Below are 16,202 nucleotides of genomic sequence, written 5' to 3'. Positions count from 1 at the left end.
TCAGGGGAACCTCAGGCTCCCCTACCAACTGTGTATCCTGCCAACTCTTCTGAGGAGCATCAGGCTCCTCTATCCGCTGGGTATCCTGCAGATCATGCCAATTGTATTGCTCTTCATCCTGTTCACAGTACCAGTTATATTGCTCTTCACACTGCCCACACTGTTCGCTGAAACCAGGGTAGGCAAGACTACAGCTAAGAGGCTGGAAGAAGATTGGGGGAGTTGGCAGGAACTGCAGACAAGTTTATTCCCTACAAGCAACAGCCATAGCATAACCTAACACAACACAACCTCTCTCCTGCTGGCACAGCAGCCGTAACAGTATTCTCTCCCGGCTGATGCAGCAGCCACAGCAGTAGACTCGCTTTATTCTCCCCTCTCGTGGCTGACCCAATGGACACAGCGGTGATGCAGCAGTAATGCCACCACTCTCTAGGTGGAGCTCACTGTATCCTTATAGCACAAAGTAGCTGTAGCAAGTGCCTCCATAGTGGTTATTTACAAAAGGAGGGGTGAGACAGCCTGACCATGCCATCTTGTCTAATTTTCTCTCTCCCCACAGCAACTAAACAACAAACTGCAGGCCTCAGTCTCCACATATGTTTAAAGAAGGGTTTGGAAGTAGAATGGGATCTAATATTTTCAGTTCAGAAATTCTAAGTTTATGCAAAAGGATGAAGAAAATACGTGTTTATTTTCTTAAATAAAGGGTAGAAAGGACAGGAATAGGTCTTAAAAAAAATTTTAAGCCCAACTCTCCATGAAAAGATCACCTCAACACCTGCTGAATAAACAAACTATATGAATGAATAAGAATGTGCTGTTTGCCTTAGTCTGACAACAAGTAGTTCTTGAGACCAGATTTGAGTGCAAGAAATCTATCTGATAGGTAATTCTAGAAAGCATCACTAAAGGAACAGAGATGTAAAAATGGAAGGGAAGAAAAGGAACACAGCTGGCATTGGTGAGCAGGCAGGTTCTGGCAGGGATTGAAGTAGGGAGTAGGGGGTGTATGGAGGGATGCAATTTGGTATAGCCACTTTGGAAAACTGCTGAGCAAATACATACATACCTCTTGCTGCTGCTAAGTCACTTCAGTCGTGTCCAACTCTGTGTGACCCCATAAACAGCAGCCCACCAGGCTCCCCCATCCCTGGGATTCTCCAGGTAACAACACTGGAGTGGGTTGCCATCTCCTTCTCCAATGCATGAAAGTGAAAAGTGAAAGTGAAGTTGCTCAGTCGTGTCCAACTCTTCTCGACCTCATGAACTGCAGCCTTCGAGGCTCCTCTGTCCATGGGATTTTCCAGACAAGTGTACTGAAGTGGGGTGCTATCGCCTTCTCCAACATACATACCTCTTATGATCCAGAAATTCCATCTTTAGGTATTTGTGCAACAAGAATACATATGTTCAGCAAAAGACACATGAAAAAATGTTCATAGCCAAGAAAATTGAAAATAAATGTCCATTAAAAATACAATAAATATGTAAACTGTGATATAATCATACAATGAAATACTTAATAGAAATGGAAATGAATGAACCTTAACTATATACAACACAGATGAATCTCACAAATACAATATTTAGTAGGAAAAGTCATGAAAGAAAGAATACACAATGTATTATTCCATTTCTGTAAAGTTAAATAACATAAAACCAATTTGTGCTCTTAAAAGTGAGAATAGTGGAATCCTTTGCAGGGATAGAGTGGTGAGTTAGTAACTAACAAGCGAGCAACAAAGGACTTCTGCACTTTCAGCGTTGTTGTTGTGGTTGTTTTATTGCTTTGGTTTCTAGTTACAGAAATGTTTTACTTTGAGAATCCAAAATGTTTGTGCCCTATTCTGTTGACAAAGAGTAGGTAGCGTTTGGATATGTTGAGATGTGGAGTAAAAGCATTCAAGCAAAGGTAACTTATAAATACCTTTTGAATTTCCTGGCTTGCATTCTTTCTGAGGTACCAAAAAAAATATGAACTTACTTGCAGACATTTGTGGATTTTGGTACTAGAAATGTGTCATATTCTATGTGACATACTAACCAAGATGACTTGTGAACCCATGAGTAGTCATTAGTTAAATCCATTTCATCTAGTCAAGGTCATTTTTAAAATTTTATTTATTTTTAATTGAAGGATAATCACCATATTGTGTTGGTTCCTGCCATACACCAACATGAATCAGCCATAGGTATAAAGGAGGTCATTTTAATTGTTACAACAGAAGACTTGCATATCCTCCAAGCAGCATGTAGCCAAAACAATCAGATGTTTGCCCATTGTTTTCCAGGGACGTGGAGTCAGTTGCATCTGGTTGGACCTAAGCTGTTTGACACTGGATAGGACCACTGACCCTCCAACTGGGCATGCACCAGTGTCCACTTGATGACATTTTGAACTTGCAGAGGCCCATAGCTTAGGTATACCTGCGTAAATGACAATTACTATGCCTTTTCCCAATCACCTTTCCCCATACTCCACATGCTCCTTGTGCCTCATGCCTCCCAGCTTCTTCATTCTTTATTTCATAAATACCCAAGCCCTATGCCTTCAGGGAAGTGGATTTGAGATTTGTTCTCCTTGTAAGCTTTGGTTTGCTGTGCACGGAACAACAGACATGGCACAATAACAGCAACAGAGACAATGTGATATTTGAAAAATGCTTATTTAATTGACCAGAGCTTCGAGTCCAGAAGATTAAATATTTGGATCAGAAAAGTCTAAATAATCAAAAATTACACATTTGCAGTAGCAATCATCATAATCCCAGCTCTCCAAGCCAAGACACTTATTACAATGAGTGATGGTGCTTAAGGAACAGCACATTTCTTGACCAGAGACTCTGTACATTGATCTAAAGGCAAAAATAACTCTTCTCTCCTCTTTTGTTTTGACCTCCCTGATGGCTCAGATGGTAAAGCATCTGCCTACAATGTGGGAGACCTGAGTTCGATCCCTGGGTCGGGAAGATCCTCTGGAGAAGGAAATGGCAACCCACTCCAGTACTCTTGCCTGGAAAATCCCATGGATGGAGGAGCCTGGTAAGCTACAGTCTGCGGGGTCGCAAAGAGTCGGACACGACTGAGCAACTTCACTCACTTCCTCTTTTTAAGGAAATGTCTTAGTGATGTTCTTAAACTTGACTCTCTCCTTCCAATTGTTTAAGAGGAGCTCCTATCAGGCAGCTAGTGCAAATGGGGGCTGACTGTCACTAGTTTAAAGCTGCCACCTCAGGATGACTTTCAAAAAAGCTTCCCTCCACCCTGAAGGCTTTGCAGGTGACTGGGATCAGCTCTAGCTCCAGGGCCCGGAGGTCTCCCGCTGCTGAAGGCCTGCAGAAGAGGGGCACACTGAGCATGGGGGCCACGCAGCTGAGGATAGCCAAGCACCTAGAGTGCTGCTGCTGTCAGGGAAAGGCCCAGTCCAGGAGACGGCTTTTGAAGGTACCGGAGGTTGAGGGGAAAGGGGTTTAGTCGCTAAGTCGTGTCCGACTCTTGCAACCCCATGGACTGTAGCCCGCCAGGCTCCTCTGTCCATGGGATTCTCCAGGCAAGAATACTGGAGTGGGTTGCCATTTCCTTCTCCAAGGGGATCTTCCCGACCCAGGGATCGAACCCGGGTCTCCTGCACCACAGGCAGAGTCTTTACCAACTGGGCTATGAGGGAAGTAAAGGTACAGGGCATCTGCCTAATTCCAAGCCCTGATCTACACAGATAAACTACTGAAATGGCTGGAAGAATTGGCGGACTGGCCAGGGTATCCTTCAGTTAAAAACGTCTGGTCCTTAAAGACAGTTTATACAACTCTAGGGTCATTTTCATATCCTGCAGGCTTGGAGACACTGCCTGAACTGTCTGCCTTTGTGCACTTGCTTATAGACTTCCTAAAAGTGATTTAAAGAAAAGAGGAGGCAAAGGGGTCAAGAAGATTTGAGAGGCATTACTGACAAATGCAAGCTTGTCCAGTGGATGGATAGATGAGAATATCAAGAAAGATTGCATCCTAGCAAAGGTGACCATTCAGGCCAAGCCCAAACCTGTTCTGAGCAGTAGCCAAGCACCAGTGAAGCAAAAAAGATGCAGAGATGCAAAGGAGGCCTAGAGTATCCCTAAAAGGATAACTGAGGAAAAATTCTAATGACCAATAAGGAATGGAGCAAGCAGCATTTATTATATAAAATGTAGACCCAAGGGTAAGGATACCCGGGACTATGGGAACCCACCTAATTTAGCGGGAAAGTTGCCTCTGCCAGCTCACAACAGTGCTTCATGGTGGAAAGTGGTGGTACTTTTAGTGAGTTGTTTATATACATCTTGACAAAGTCAGATCTCACCTGTGCTGGCTGGGATAAGTGCTTTGGCAGAGGCACAATTTTTAAGGTTTGAAAGCACAGAAACATACATGGGTGCAATTTACCCAGTGACATGTGGGCACAGTTGGGTGCCAGGTGGTATTCTCTGAGCAAGTGATACTCTGGGGACCGACCAAACTAAACCCAGAGTTACACTGGACAGTGACACTCTCAGATGCAACATACTTTTCCTCATCCATGAACAGCATTCCATTTCCTACCTCTGATTTCAAACATGTAACTGTAAGGGAAACATATTTTTGAGCACACTGTTTCTCAATAAAAGGCAATATAACAGCATTTAACAATCAGAATGACGAGAAAGTCTGTTCATAAGTTATACTCAGGTCTTGCAGGTTGTTCTATATTATCTTTCATTTTCATAATACAATAGTATTATAATAGCAATATACAAGTTACAGTAGTAATAATTAACATTTGTTGAGCAAGTCCTTTTGTCAGTAATGTGCTAAATCCTTTACATGCGTTATCTCATTTAATTCCCACTACAACTCTGATCTGATACTACAAAGAAACTGTAAAATGATTTCCTCAGTGCCACATCACTTTCAGGCAGCAGAAACTTTGCTCTTAGTTGCTACACCGTGCCCCCCAGCCTTGATCTACATATGGCCTTAGGTATGTACTTTTCATTGTTCAGGCCTCATCATCTTCCTGAGCTAAATGAAATTGTTAGCAAAATGATGTAAATACCATGGACATTGAAGGCAAGCCCATTCTTGACACATCTTGTTACTACAAGTTGACCAACCAGGAGCTTTAGGATGAGAAGGTGTTAAAAATCTCTTGCTAGTTCTGGCGAGTGAGATGTTGATCATGGGGAGGAGTATGCATGTGGAGAGGCAGGTATGCATGTGAGAAACTTCTGAGAGGAGACCTCTGTATATTCCTCTCAATTTTTTTGGAACCTTAAACTCCTATAAAATGATAAAGCTTTTAAAAAAATTAAAAAACTACAGTTACAAAAAAAAACCCTAAATGGAATGCTTACTCTTACAACAAATCAAGAGCATTAGTGGAACAAAATGAAAACTTTGAATAAGATATGTAGTATTATTTCAATATTGATTTCCTTATTTTGATCATCAAATTGCTAGATGTTAATATTCGAGGAATCTGAATGAAGAGCATATGAAAATATTCTGTGCTGGTTTTGCAATTTTTCTAAGTCTGAAATTATCTCAAAATGAAAAAATTGTGAAATGATAAAAGATGTGGGAGATCAGTGAACACTGTACAACTCTCTGAAATTATATTGAAAATAGAACTGAAAACTGGGTTTTAGAGGATGGATGAGAATTTAAGGGATGGAGAGATTTAACTGGACATAAGAATAAAACTTGAAAAGCAATGCAAAATCTTCAGCTTTTAAGTCTAATAAAAATAAAACGTATAAATAAAATATCTCCCTTGTAGTGTCCATGGCCATTCTGGAGGTAAACTGCAAACTGGGATGGTGAGAGAGAGGGAAGAGTGTGAGTTCATAGTTTCAGATTAACAGGACTCTCCTAAATCCAAGTGACTTATAAGAGGTTTCAATCTTCCCATTCATATCCTTTTCTCAGGATAACTTGCCACAGCTCAAAAATATCTACTGCTTTTAAGCTGAGAAGCTGGAAGAAAACGTGTGTGAATATAAGCAATGTAGGCTGAGGGAATTCTCCCACTTGGCATGAAAGCATAAATTATTCACAGAGAGCCATGTTAAACTAGAATTGTTCTCAATAGACATCAGGCTGAAAAAAGAAAATATTCAACTGTGAAAAATTATACGGACTCTGAATAAATGCAGGATTTCCAAACAAGCCCTAACTTTTTCACAACTGCAATACCACCATAAGAGTGTAATTATTATATTTTACAACTTAGTCACTTACCTGTTGAAACAAGGAAAAGAAATGTTTGGGTAAAAACACTTGAAGGGAATTGTCTGCAGTTTCACAATTTTATATGAAAAATTGCAATAAATTTAGAGGCATGGGCATGCCAGAGGAAGGCCTATGTTGAAGTAGTAAAAGATGTGGGAGAATTTCTTCCTAAGGTTAAAACTAAGTGAAAGGGATTTGGGATTGCTCTGTTTTCTAAAAATAAAATAACTAACACATGTAACAACCCATAGACATCAAGAAATCTCATTCTTCAGATATAAAAGTTGGTTATCCCATCTAGCAAGCAACCTAAGCCAACGCAAGTACTAGCTAAAGGTGAGAAAAATGTAGCATGGGTGGTAGCAAAGGAAGATGATTTATATCAACTATAGCCTCAAGATCAGAGGTAACATGCCACTGTCCCTCCCTTAGAAAGATTTTTGAGAGACTGCAGCCAGCTGGTTCTTTAAAGAGTTAGTGATAGAGTACAGGTAAATGGGGGCATAAATGGGCTGGAGTGGTATAAATGCTTATGCACCCATGTGACGTCCTTGGTCCACTTATTATCGTCTCAGCCAGGGTACACAGTTTACACATGCTTATGTTTATATGGATGGTATTCTACAGAAAGCATTCACAGTAAACCTCAGTTTTCCTGCGTTGGGCCTTCTCTGAAGCTGGAGAGCTATAGTTGGAATTGAAGAGGAAGCAGTTACTGCCCTTAGGGCAACCCTAAACTGATGGGAGACAGAAAGCAGTGGATAAACACCCCAGTCTCCCATCCTTCAGACAGACAATTTTGAAAGGCATTCCTTATACTTAGTGGTCTCAAAGAATTGAGCACCTTCTGTTTATAATACTTATCTGTTCCTTTTTTCCCTGTCTCCATGTCATCCTGCACACCTGTTCCCCAAGATCCTAGTTCCCACTTTTGGAGCCGAGCACATCCAAAATGAACCACTGGTACTCCAGTCATTTTGTCAAGCTTAATAATAATTATAATTATAATTATAATATATAATTATAATTATTATTATTATTATTACCCAATAATCTCTATCATGTTGGTGTGAAGAATCTTTCACAATGATGACATTTTGTTTCTTAACCTGATTAGAGTCAGATCTTTATAGCCCTAGGTACTCATTTCTTCTCCTTTCTGGCATTTAAACAATCAGATGAATCAGCAAGACTGAGTTAGAGCAAGAAATGCCACTAGACATCAAAGGCTCCCCTTTCTAAGTCAATTCCTCAACGTGGGAGCTTCCATTGTTACATAAGTTTATAAACGCTTCTTGCCCTCTTGACTTATAAATACAGAGCTTTGTAGGGTGGTGTCTCTCTTTACTGGAACATCGGCCACAGTGCTTATACACTATGCTGCTGCTAAGTCGCTTCAGTCGTGTCCGACTCTGTGTAACCCCATAGACGGCAGCCCACCAGGCTCCCCCGTCCCTGAGATTCTGCAGGCAAGAACACTGGAGTGGGGTGCCATTTCCTTCTCCAATGCATGAAAGTGAAAAGTGAAAGGGAAGTCGCTCAGTCGTGTCTGACTCTTTGCAACCCCATGGACTGCAGCCTACCAGGCTCCTCTGTCCATGGGATTTTCCAGGCAAGAGTACTGGAATGGGGTGCCATCGCCTTCTCCAGCTTATACACTATATATGCAGGAAAAATCAACTCTGCTACTTTCTCTTGCAAGAAAACTTCTCTTTTAAGACTTTTTGTTTGTTTATGTTTTCCAACTGATAAACTTTGTTCTATAGCTTCTTGCATGGCACTGCTGCTGCTGCTAAGTCGCTTCAGTCGTGCCTGACTCTGTGCAACCCCATAGACGGCAGCCCACTAGGCTCCTCTGTCCCTGGGATTCTCCAGGCAAGAATACTGGAGTGGCTTGCCATTTCCTTCTCCAATGCATGAAAGTGAAAAGTGAAAGTGAAGTCACTCAGTCGTGTCCGACTCTTATCGACCCCATGGACTGCAGCCTACCAGGCTCCTCCATCCATGGGATTTTCCAGGCAAGAGTACTGGAGTAGGGTGCCTAGTGATATGTATAGTATCTGCAACCACCTTTGCATAATATTTTTGAAAAGAACAACCCCAAAGTCACCTGGTATTAAGTACTATGATCATTTGTGGAACCAAGTGGGACCATTTGAGAAATCTGTAGAATACTTGTGAGAAGTTCTCTCACTATTCTTAACTTTTTTACATGCTGGCATTTCAGGCTTCCATGTGCCATCTTCTTGGCATACACTTGTTCCATCAGGAGAAACAGGGTAATAGCCTCCATCACATGTATATAAAATATGGTCTTCATTGGTATACTCACTCCTATAAGGAAAACCTCTCTTTTCACTTGTGATTCTAATAGTCTCCATCCCTTGTGTTGAGCAGTATACCTCTGATAAATAAAAAATGATGCTCATGTTTAAGAAAATCATCAGGGAGACATGCAAACCTGCCTCAGGAACTGATAAAATTGACAAGAACTCAGCATAGAAATGGATGCATATTTGAATAGCACCATTAGCCAATTCAAAACTTTCAAATTTGCACCCCAAAATTCCAAAATACACTTCTTTTCAAGTACATGCTAAACATTTGCAAAAAATTACTTTATGCTTTGCAATAAAAGAAGTCTCAATAAATTTAAAGGACTGGGATCATATAGACTACTATTTTTAAAACTTTGACATTATCTACTATTTATGAACATTTGACTTTGCCAACAAAGGTCCATCTAGTCAAGGCTATGGTTTTTCCAGTAGTCATGTATGGATGTGAGAGTTGGACTGTGAAGAAGGCTGAGCGCTGAAGAATTGATGCTTTTGAACTGTGGTGTTGGAGAAGACTCTTGAGAGTCCCTTGGACTGCAAGGAGATCCAACCAGTCCATTCTGAAGGAGATCAACCCTGGGATTTCTTTGGAAGAAAGAAAGTTAAAAGCTAAAGCTGAAACTCCAGTCCTTTGGCCACCTCATGCGAAAAGTTGACTCATTGGAAAAGACTCTGATGTTGGGAGGGATTGGGGGCAGGAGGAGAAGGGGACAACAGAGGATGAGATGGCTGGATGGCATCACCGACTCGATGGACGTGAGTCTGAGTGAACTCTGGGAGTTGGTGATGGACAGGGAGGCCTGGCGTGCTGCGATTCATGGAGTCACAAAGAGTCAGACACGACTGAGCAACTGAACTGAACTGAACTGATACTTATTTATGCCATAGCAGTTTCGCTCTTGCATGTTTATCTGGCATACATCTGTGCACCCAAAGACATACAAGAATACTAAAAGCAGCGTTATTCTTAATAACTCTAAACTGGAAACAATCCAAATGCCCATCAAGAAGAGAATGAATAACTCAATTATATACATATGTTACAAGGGAGTAATAAACACGTATACAAAGAAACATACCAGAGCTTCAAGCCAGAATATGAATGTCACAAATATAATGTGATCAAAAGAAGCAAAGTACAAACACCAAATCATTCGGTTTATATAAAGCTCTAAAATATTGGTTGTAAGTCAGCCGAACATTTACCTTTGGATAGGAAAGTGACTGACAACTGGCTGATGCCATGAGGATACCTCTCAGTGGTTACATGGGTGTGTTTGTTGTGCTCTCGTCTGTGTTACTCTTCAACAAAAATGTTGAAAACTTAGGTGCTAAAGGAAGGCTGTATAAAATTTTAATTTTCAACATTTTTTCATGAACAATAATAAATTCTTAATTCATCTTTTTGTGATCTTCCTTGGGGTTACCACATCCAGAATGATTGGAACTGCCTATTAACATACACCTCTTGGCAAATCTTTACTGACTCATATACACCTCTCTCTCTATTCTCAAGGATGAAGAAATAAATATTTTCAGAGTTTTATATCAGCTTTAGCGGTAATACGCAGGGTGAAATTTAGTCATTGCCTGAGGCAAGGGTTTTTTCTTCTTTTGTTGTAAAATTGAAGAGAAAGAATACTTTACAACCTTTATTTGGATGTCTGCTTCTGGTCAAGATGGAATAACAAGGATAGGATTCACTCTCAGCCTGGAACAATTTAAAAAGGGCAAAGAGGGAAAAGACAAACTAAGTGAAATCATGTTTTTTGACATTAAGTATCAAGCAGTAACAAGACATTAGTCCCCAGTAGTGAGGAAGCAAATGAGAAAAGCTCTTTGATGGTCACAGTCTGAGAGTTTTCAGGCTTCAGCACAGAGAGGGGAGAACCAAGGCAGAAACTCCGCCTCTCCCTGAAGGTTATTAAGGAGTTAAGGAGACAGAGATGCGAGTCCAGAGAAGTCAGGGTTCACAGGGCAGAGTGACGAAGAGAAAAGGTCTGGTCAGAGACAGAGCATTGCAGATCTGCAGAGGATCCCCTCCAAGTTTTCAGCTACATGTTAAGTTTCAGTTGCATGTAAGCAAATAAGAACCCCAAAGAGCAGGGAGAACAATATCTATATTCACTCAGGCCTGAATATAGCTCATTTAACCACCGCATAGACTGGAAAGCCTCATATTTTGTGGGGAATTGATAAAATAATCAGAATAATATTGTCTCTGCAGGGGGCTTCTCTGATCCCTCTAGACAAAGCTAAAAAGCAAGACTGAAGATAATCAGCTTCCAAATAAGTTAACTGCATCCCAGACTAAACTCAAAGATATTTTCAACAAATGCAAAAATATCCAGCACCAAAACACCACATTCAAAATGTCTAGCATTAAACTTTAAAACTACTACAAATACAAAGAACCAAAGAAAATATAACACATAATGAAGAGACAACTCAATCAATAGAAACAAACCCTAAAGTGACACATAATGTAATTAGAAAATAAAGACACTAAAATGGTTATTATAACTATATTTCATATATTTAAGTATATAAATGAGAGATTGAGCATGATAAGTGGAGACATTAAAAATATTTTAAAAGCCCCAACTTAAACTTTTAGAAATAAAAACTTGTAGTTGAGAGGTCTCACTTAACAGATGAGTATTTAAAAGTAAAAAAAGAAAAAATTTAGTCAGATTTACATTATATTAAACACTCCAAAGGAAAAGATTAAGAAATTTGAACACATAGCAATTATAAAAGATGAAATACCAAAAGTCAAAAGACTGGGAAAAAAAGAATCAGAGCTACAATCAATTGTGAAGCAATTTCAGGTGGTTTCATATATGCATAAGCAGAGATCCTGAAAGAAAGAAGGGAATAGAGGTGGAAAATATTTGAGTAAATAATGGTTATAACTTATCAAGTTTTGTGAAAATTATTAACCATAGATTAAATAAACTCAACAAACCCCAGTGACAATAAACAAAAAGAAAACTGAATGAAGATACAACATATCATAATCAAATTTCCTAAAATCAAAGATAAAAAAAATTTTTTTTAATCTTTCTAATTCCAGTGGTCATGTATGGATGTGAGAGTTGGACTGTGAAGAAAGCTGAAGAATTGATTCTTTTAAACTGTGGTGTTGGAGGAGACTCTTGAGAGTCCCTTGGACTGCAAGGAGGTCCAACTAGTCCATTCTAAAGGAGACCAGTCCTGGGTGTTCATTGGAAGGACTGATGCTGAGCCTGAAACTCCAGTACTTTGGCCACCTCATGCGAAGAGTTAACTCATTGGAAAAGACTCTGATGCTGGGAGGGATTGGGGGCAGGAGGAGAAGGGGATGACAGAGGATGAGATGGCTGGATGGCATCACTGACTCGATGGACATGAGTCTGGGTGGACTCTGGGAATTGGTGATGGACAGGGAGGCCTGGCGTGCTGCGATTCATGGGGGTCGTAAAGAGTCAGACATGACTGAGCAACGGAAATGAACTGAACTGAACTGAACTGAAAGAAAAAAGACACCCTAAATACAGAGGAGCAAAGAACAAGGCTGACAACAAACATCTAGTTGGAAAAAAGTATTGTATGGTTTCACTTATATGTGAAATATAAAAACCAATCAAAACTATATGAACAAAACAAACATGTGGATGCAGAGAACAGAGTAGTGGCTACCAGAGGAAAAGAGGTTGGGGGAGGGCAAAACTGGGAAAGAAATTAACTGTATGGTGTTGAATGTAAACTCGAATTCTGGTGGTGAGCATGCTGTAGTATATGCCAAGTTTGAAATATACTATTGCATACATCAAACATAGACTGCTATAAACCAATGATACTTCAACAAAAGTTTAAAAAATAAATAAATAAAAGGCAATAGGGACTTCCCCAATGATCCAGTGGTTAAGAATCTGCCTTTCAATGCAGAGGACTCAGGTTCAATCCCTGTGTGGGGAAATAATATCCCGCGTGCAATGGGGCAAGTAAGCTCCCCACACACACCCCACAACTACTGAGCCTGCACACTTGGGAGCCCACATACAATATCAAGAGAGAAACCTGACCACTGCAACAAAAAGATCCCACATGCCAAAGCAAAGGTCCCACTTGCTGCAACTAAGACCTGATACAGCAAAATAAATAAGTATTTTTTAAAAAGAAGACAATAGAAGCAATATTTTTAAAGTAGCAAAAGAAATAAAACAATCAATCTAGAATACTCTATTCAGAAAAAATATCTTCCAAACACAAAGAAAACTAAATTTTTTTCAAATGTTTAAACCTGAAACAATTCATTACCAGCATGTCTAAATTATAGGAAATATTGGTGGACATAATTCAAGCAAGAGGAAGATGATACCAGATAGAAATCTGTGTCTACACAAAGGATGAAGAGCATCAGAAATGGTAAATATGTAAGTAAGTGGAAAGTTTTTCCCTTGACGTGTCCTTCAGTCAGGAAATAGCTGAACATCTATGGGATACTTATACCATGGAATACTATTCAGCAATAAAAGGGAATAAATTATTGATGTACATAATCACATATATCAATTTGAAAATAATTGTGGCGAATGAAAAAAGCCTTATAAAAAAGCATATTATTTCATCTGTATAAAATTCTAGAAAATGTGAGCCAATCTATGAGCCAATATGAGCCAATGTGAGCAGAGCAGTGATTTTCTGGGGACAGTGAAGGAAGGGCTTGAGGAAGAAGCATGAGAAAACTTTTCAGACAGATTGATATATTCATTATCTTGATTGTACTGATAATTTCAAAGGTGAACACGTATGTCAAATTGATAGACTTACATACTCTACATGTATGTATTTTATTGCATGTCAATAAAAAAATAAAGCTGTAAAAAAATTCCTAATTTGAAATGTTCTAAAAAGCTGACATAAGGGAAATATAATAAATATATATTTATTTTCCTTTACTTTAATTGAAATGTATTTGATTTACAATGTTATGTTAGTTTCAGGTATACAATATAGTCATTTAGTTATACAAATACACACAGACATAAATGTACATATATTAATATGCATCAAATAAATATACTTTTTAAAGCTGTAGTAATTTTCTCTCAGATAACACTTTTTCACACTAGATTTCTTTTTAAATAATTTAGAATAAAATACGCTAGCTCTCTAATTGCAAATAAATCTAGAATTATCTCCGTATCTGTCAAACTTCTTAATTTTTCAAAATAAGCCTTAAAATGTCATAGTAATACCTGACATTTATATCAGGTTATAATTTACCCATAAATATCATCAATTACAAATATATGGATATAGCACATTTGTGACAACTTGGATATGCAACTTCTCATTTTATTTTATAGATGGTAAAAAGTTTTTGTTTTTTTAAGTATAAATTTATTTATTTTAATTGGAGGTTAATTACTTTATAATATAACATAGCAGTCAATGAAACTTTAAACCTAACTTAGAAAACAGGTAGATTTTTAAGCATCTGTAAGCATCTATTTATATATGAGAAACTAATATATTAGCTGTTTTTTCTATTCATTAGGGTAGATTCCTCCAAAGATGCTATTTACTCACCCTCCTATTTTTCTTTAAATATGCTTTTAATTTTGTCTTTTTATTAATAAAATATGCCCTATTTTACCTTCATCTTTTAAAAACTTTTCAGGATATGTTTATTTTGTGAGGATGAGACACCTCACTAATGTCTACTGAAATATTTTTGTTAGGAATTAATAAATCTGCAATATCTATGACATCATTTGTCAAAATCATGTTATAGGTACACAAAATCCTCAGACAGATAACATGAAGAAATTACCAGCAGAAAAAAATTATAAACCTTTCTCCTGACATGAGAAAATTAGAAAAAATTACTAATTTAATGTAAAATGACTCTTGAGATTAAAGTGGGCTTGCGCCTGTGAGCATGTTACACCCATATTCCTGGATAACTGTAGATGCCAATTATGAAAATCCTTTTGGTGCATACTCACTGAGTTCACAAGCGGGAGGAGAAGGATGCCACTCGTCATCAGCACCACAGTGGATTAAATTGCTGCCATTGAGGATATAGCCTTTCTTGCAACTGAACAGAACAGAGTCGTTGTAATTATACACAGGTCCAAATCCAGAGAGAATGTTTCCATTTGGAACTTGAGGTGGATGACAGATAATATCTAAAGAAGCATAAAAAGAACATCAGAGTTATAAAAGAGAAATGGTGATAATGATGTGACTACTACTGATATATGGGTCTCAGGGAGACCTGATACAAGCCTACATCAAGAACACACAAAGAAAAATTTTTAAAGTCGTATGTATATCCTTTTAGTGGGCTTCCCAAGAGGCTCAGTGGTAAAGAAACCACCTGCCAATGAAGGAGACAGGGATTCAACCCCAGGGTCTGGAAGATCCCCTGGAGAAGGAAATAACAACCCACACCAAGATTCTTGTTTGGGAAATCCCATGGACAGAGGAGTCTGGCAGGCTATGGACCAAGGGGTTGCAAAGGGTCAGAAACAACTTAGCAACTAAGAATGGATGATATCTTTCTAGTTCCTAGTTCCTCAGTGAAATGAGGTCCCATCATGTTATTCAATGTGGAAAAAAAAATTGAAAAAACAATTTCTTAGTTCCAGATAATAGATTGGTGGTTGCCAGAGGTGGGGATGCAGAGTGGACAAAAGGAATGAAGTGGGTCAAAAGGTACAAACTTCCAGTTATAAATAAATCATGGAGATGTAGTGTACAGCATGGTGCCTGAAGTTAATAACTCTGTAATATATGTTTGAAAGTTGTTTGGAGAATGAACTTAAAATGTTTCATCATAAGAAAAATTATTTTGTAACTTTGTATGGTGATAGAGGTTCACTAAAGTTATTATGATCATTTCACTGTATTTACATAAATAGCAAATCACTGGTGTACACCTGAAATTAGTATTATAAGTCAATTATATCTTAAAAAAAAAAAAAAACCCTTAGCAAAATCTAAAGCCTGAGATCTAAATTCCAAAGACCCCAAATCTTCCTCTTCTAATGGCCTACGCTCCTGGATGATTGTGGTGGTGGGTCAGTGGCCGATAGTACTGATGTGATGGTTGTGATGTAGAGGCAGCCAGGTCATTCCAGATCACAAGCACAGAAGGAGCCCCCCCTCCCCCGTCACCCACAGCTGTCAGTCATTGAGTCCTGTCAGTCCTGCCACTTTTAATTCCTTCAGGATTTCTCAACTTCTCTTCAGGCCAACTGCCATTGCCTCAGCTGAAACCAGCCTCACTGCTTGGCTGGATAGCTGCAGCAGCTGTCTATGGGTTAAGTTCTGTCCCACTTCAAACTGTTGCTCACTCCACAGCCAGACTTCTCTTTCTAAAATGCAGCACATTTACTCCTCTGGTTAAAGCCTTCCAATGTCTGTCCTTCACATACATTCTTAACTCCTGAAGACACACGAGGTCCTTCATAACGTAGTCCTGCTAACTTTCCAGCCTCAGGTCCAGTCAATTCCAGCTTTTGCAGGCTAGAAGAAGACACATGAGAGTCCCTTGGACTGCAAGGAGATCAAACCATTCAATCCTGAAAGAAATCAACCCTGAATATTCATTGGAAGGACTGAT

At 39.0% G+C, this 16,202-nt stretch overlaps 1 protein-coding gene across 1 annotated transcript in view; it reads right to left on the bottom strand.

The window, feature by feature from the left end:
* LOC102185487 (C4b-binding protein alpha chain-like) overlaps positions 1 to 16,202 on the bottom strand; it is a 53,262-nt gene that overhangs the window by 17,486 nt on the left and 19,574 nt on the right. The window contains 1 exon segment of the mRNA XM_018059932.1: positions 14,581 to 14,763. Within this exon segment, the coding sequence (XP_017915421.1) occupies positions 14,581 to 14,763 (183 nt within the window).

Source organism: Capra hircus, chromosome 16 (assembly GCF_001704415.2).
Source record: "Capra hircus breed San Clemente chromosome 16, ASM170441v1, whole genome shotgun sequence".
Lineage (NCBI taxonomy): Eukaryota > Metazoa > Chordata > Mammalia > Artiodactyla > Bovidae > Capra > Capra hircus.
Note: the sequence above shows the minus strand (reverse complement) of the source record. Positions and strands in the feature narration are given on the sequence as shown.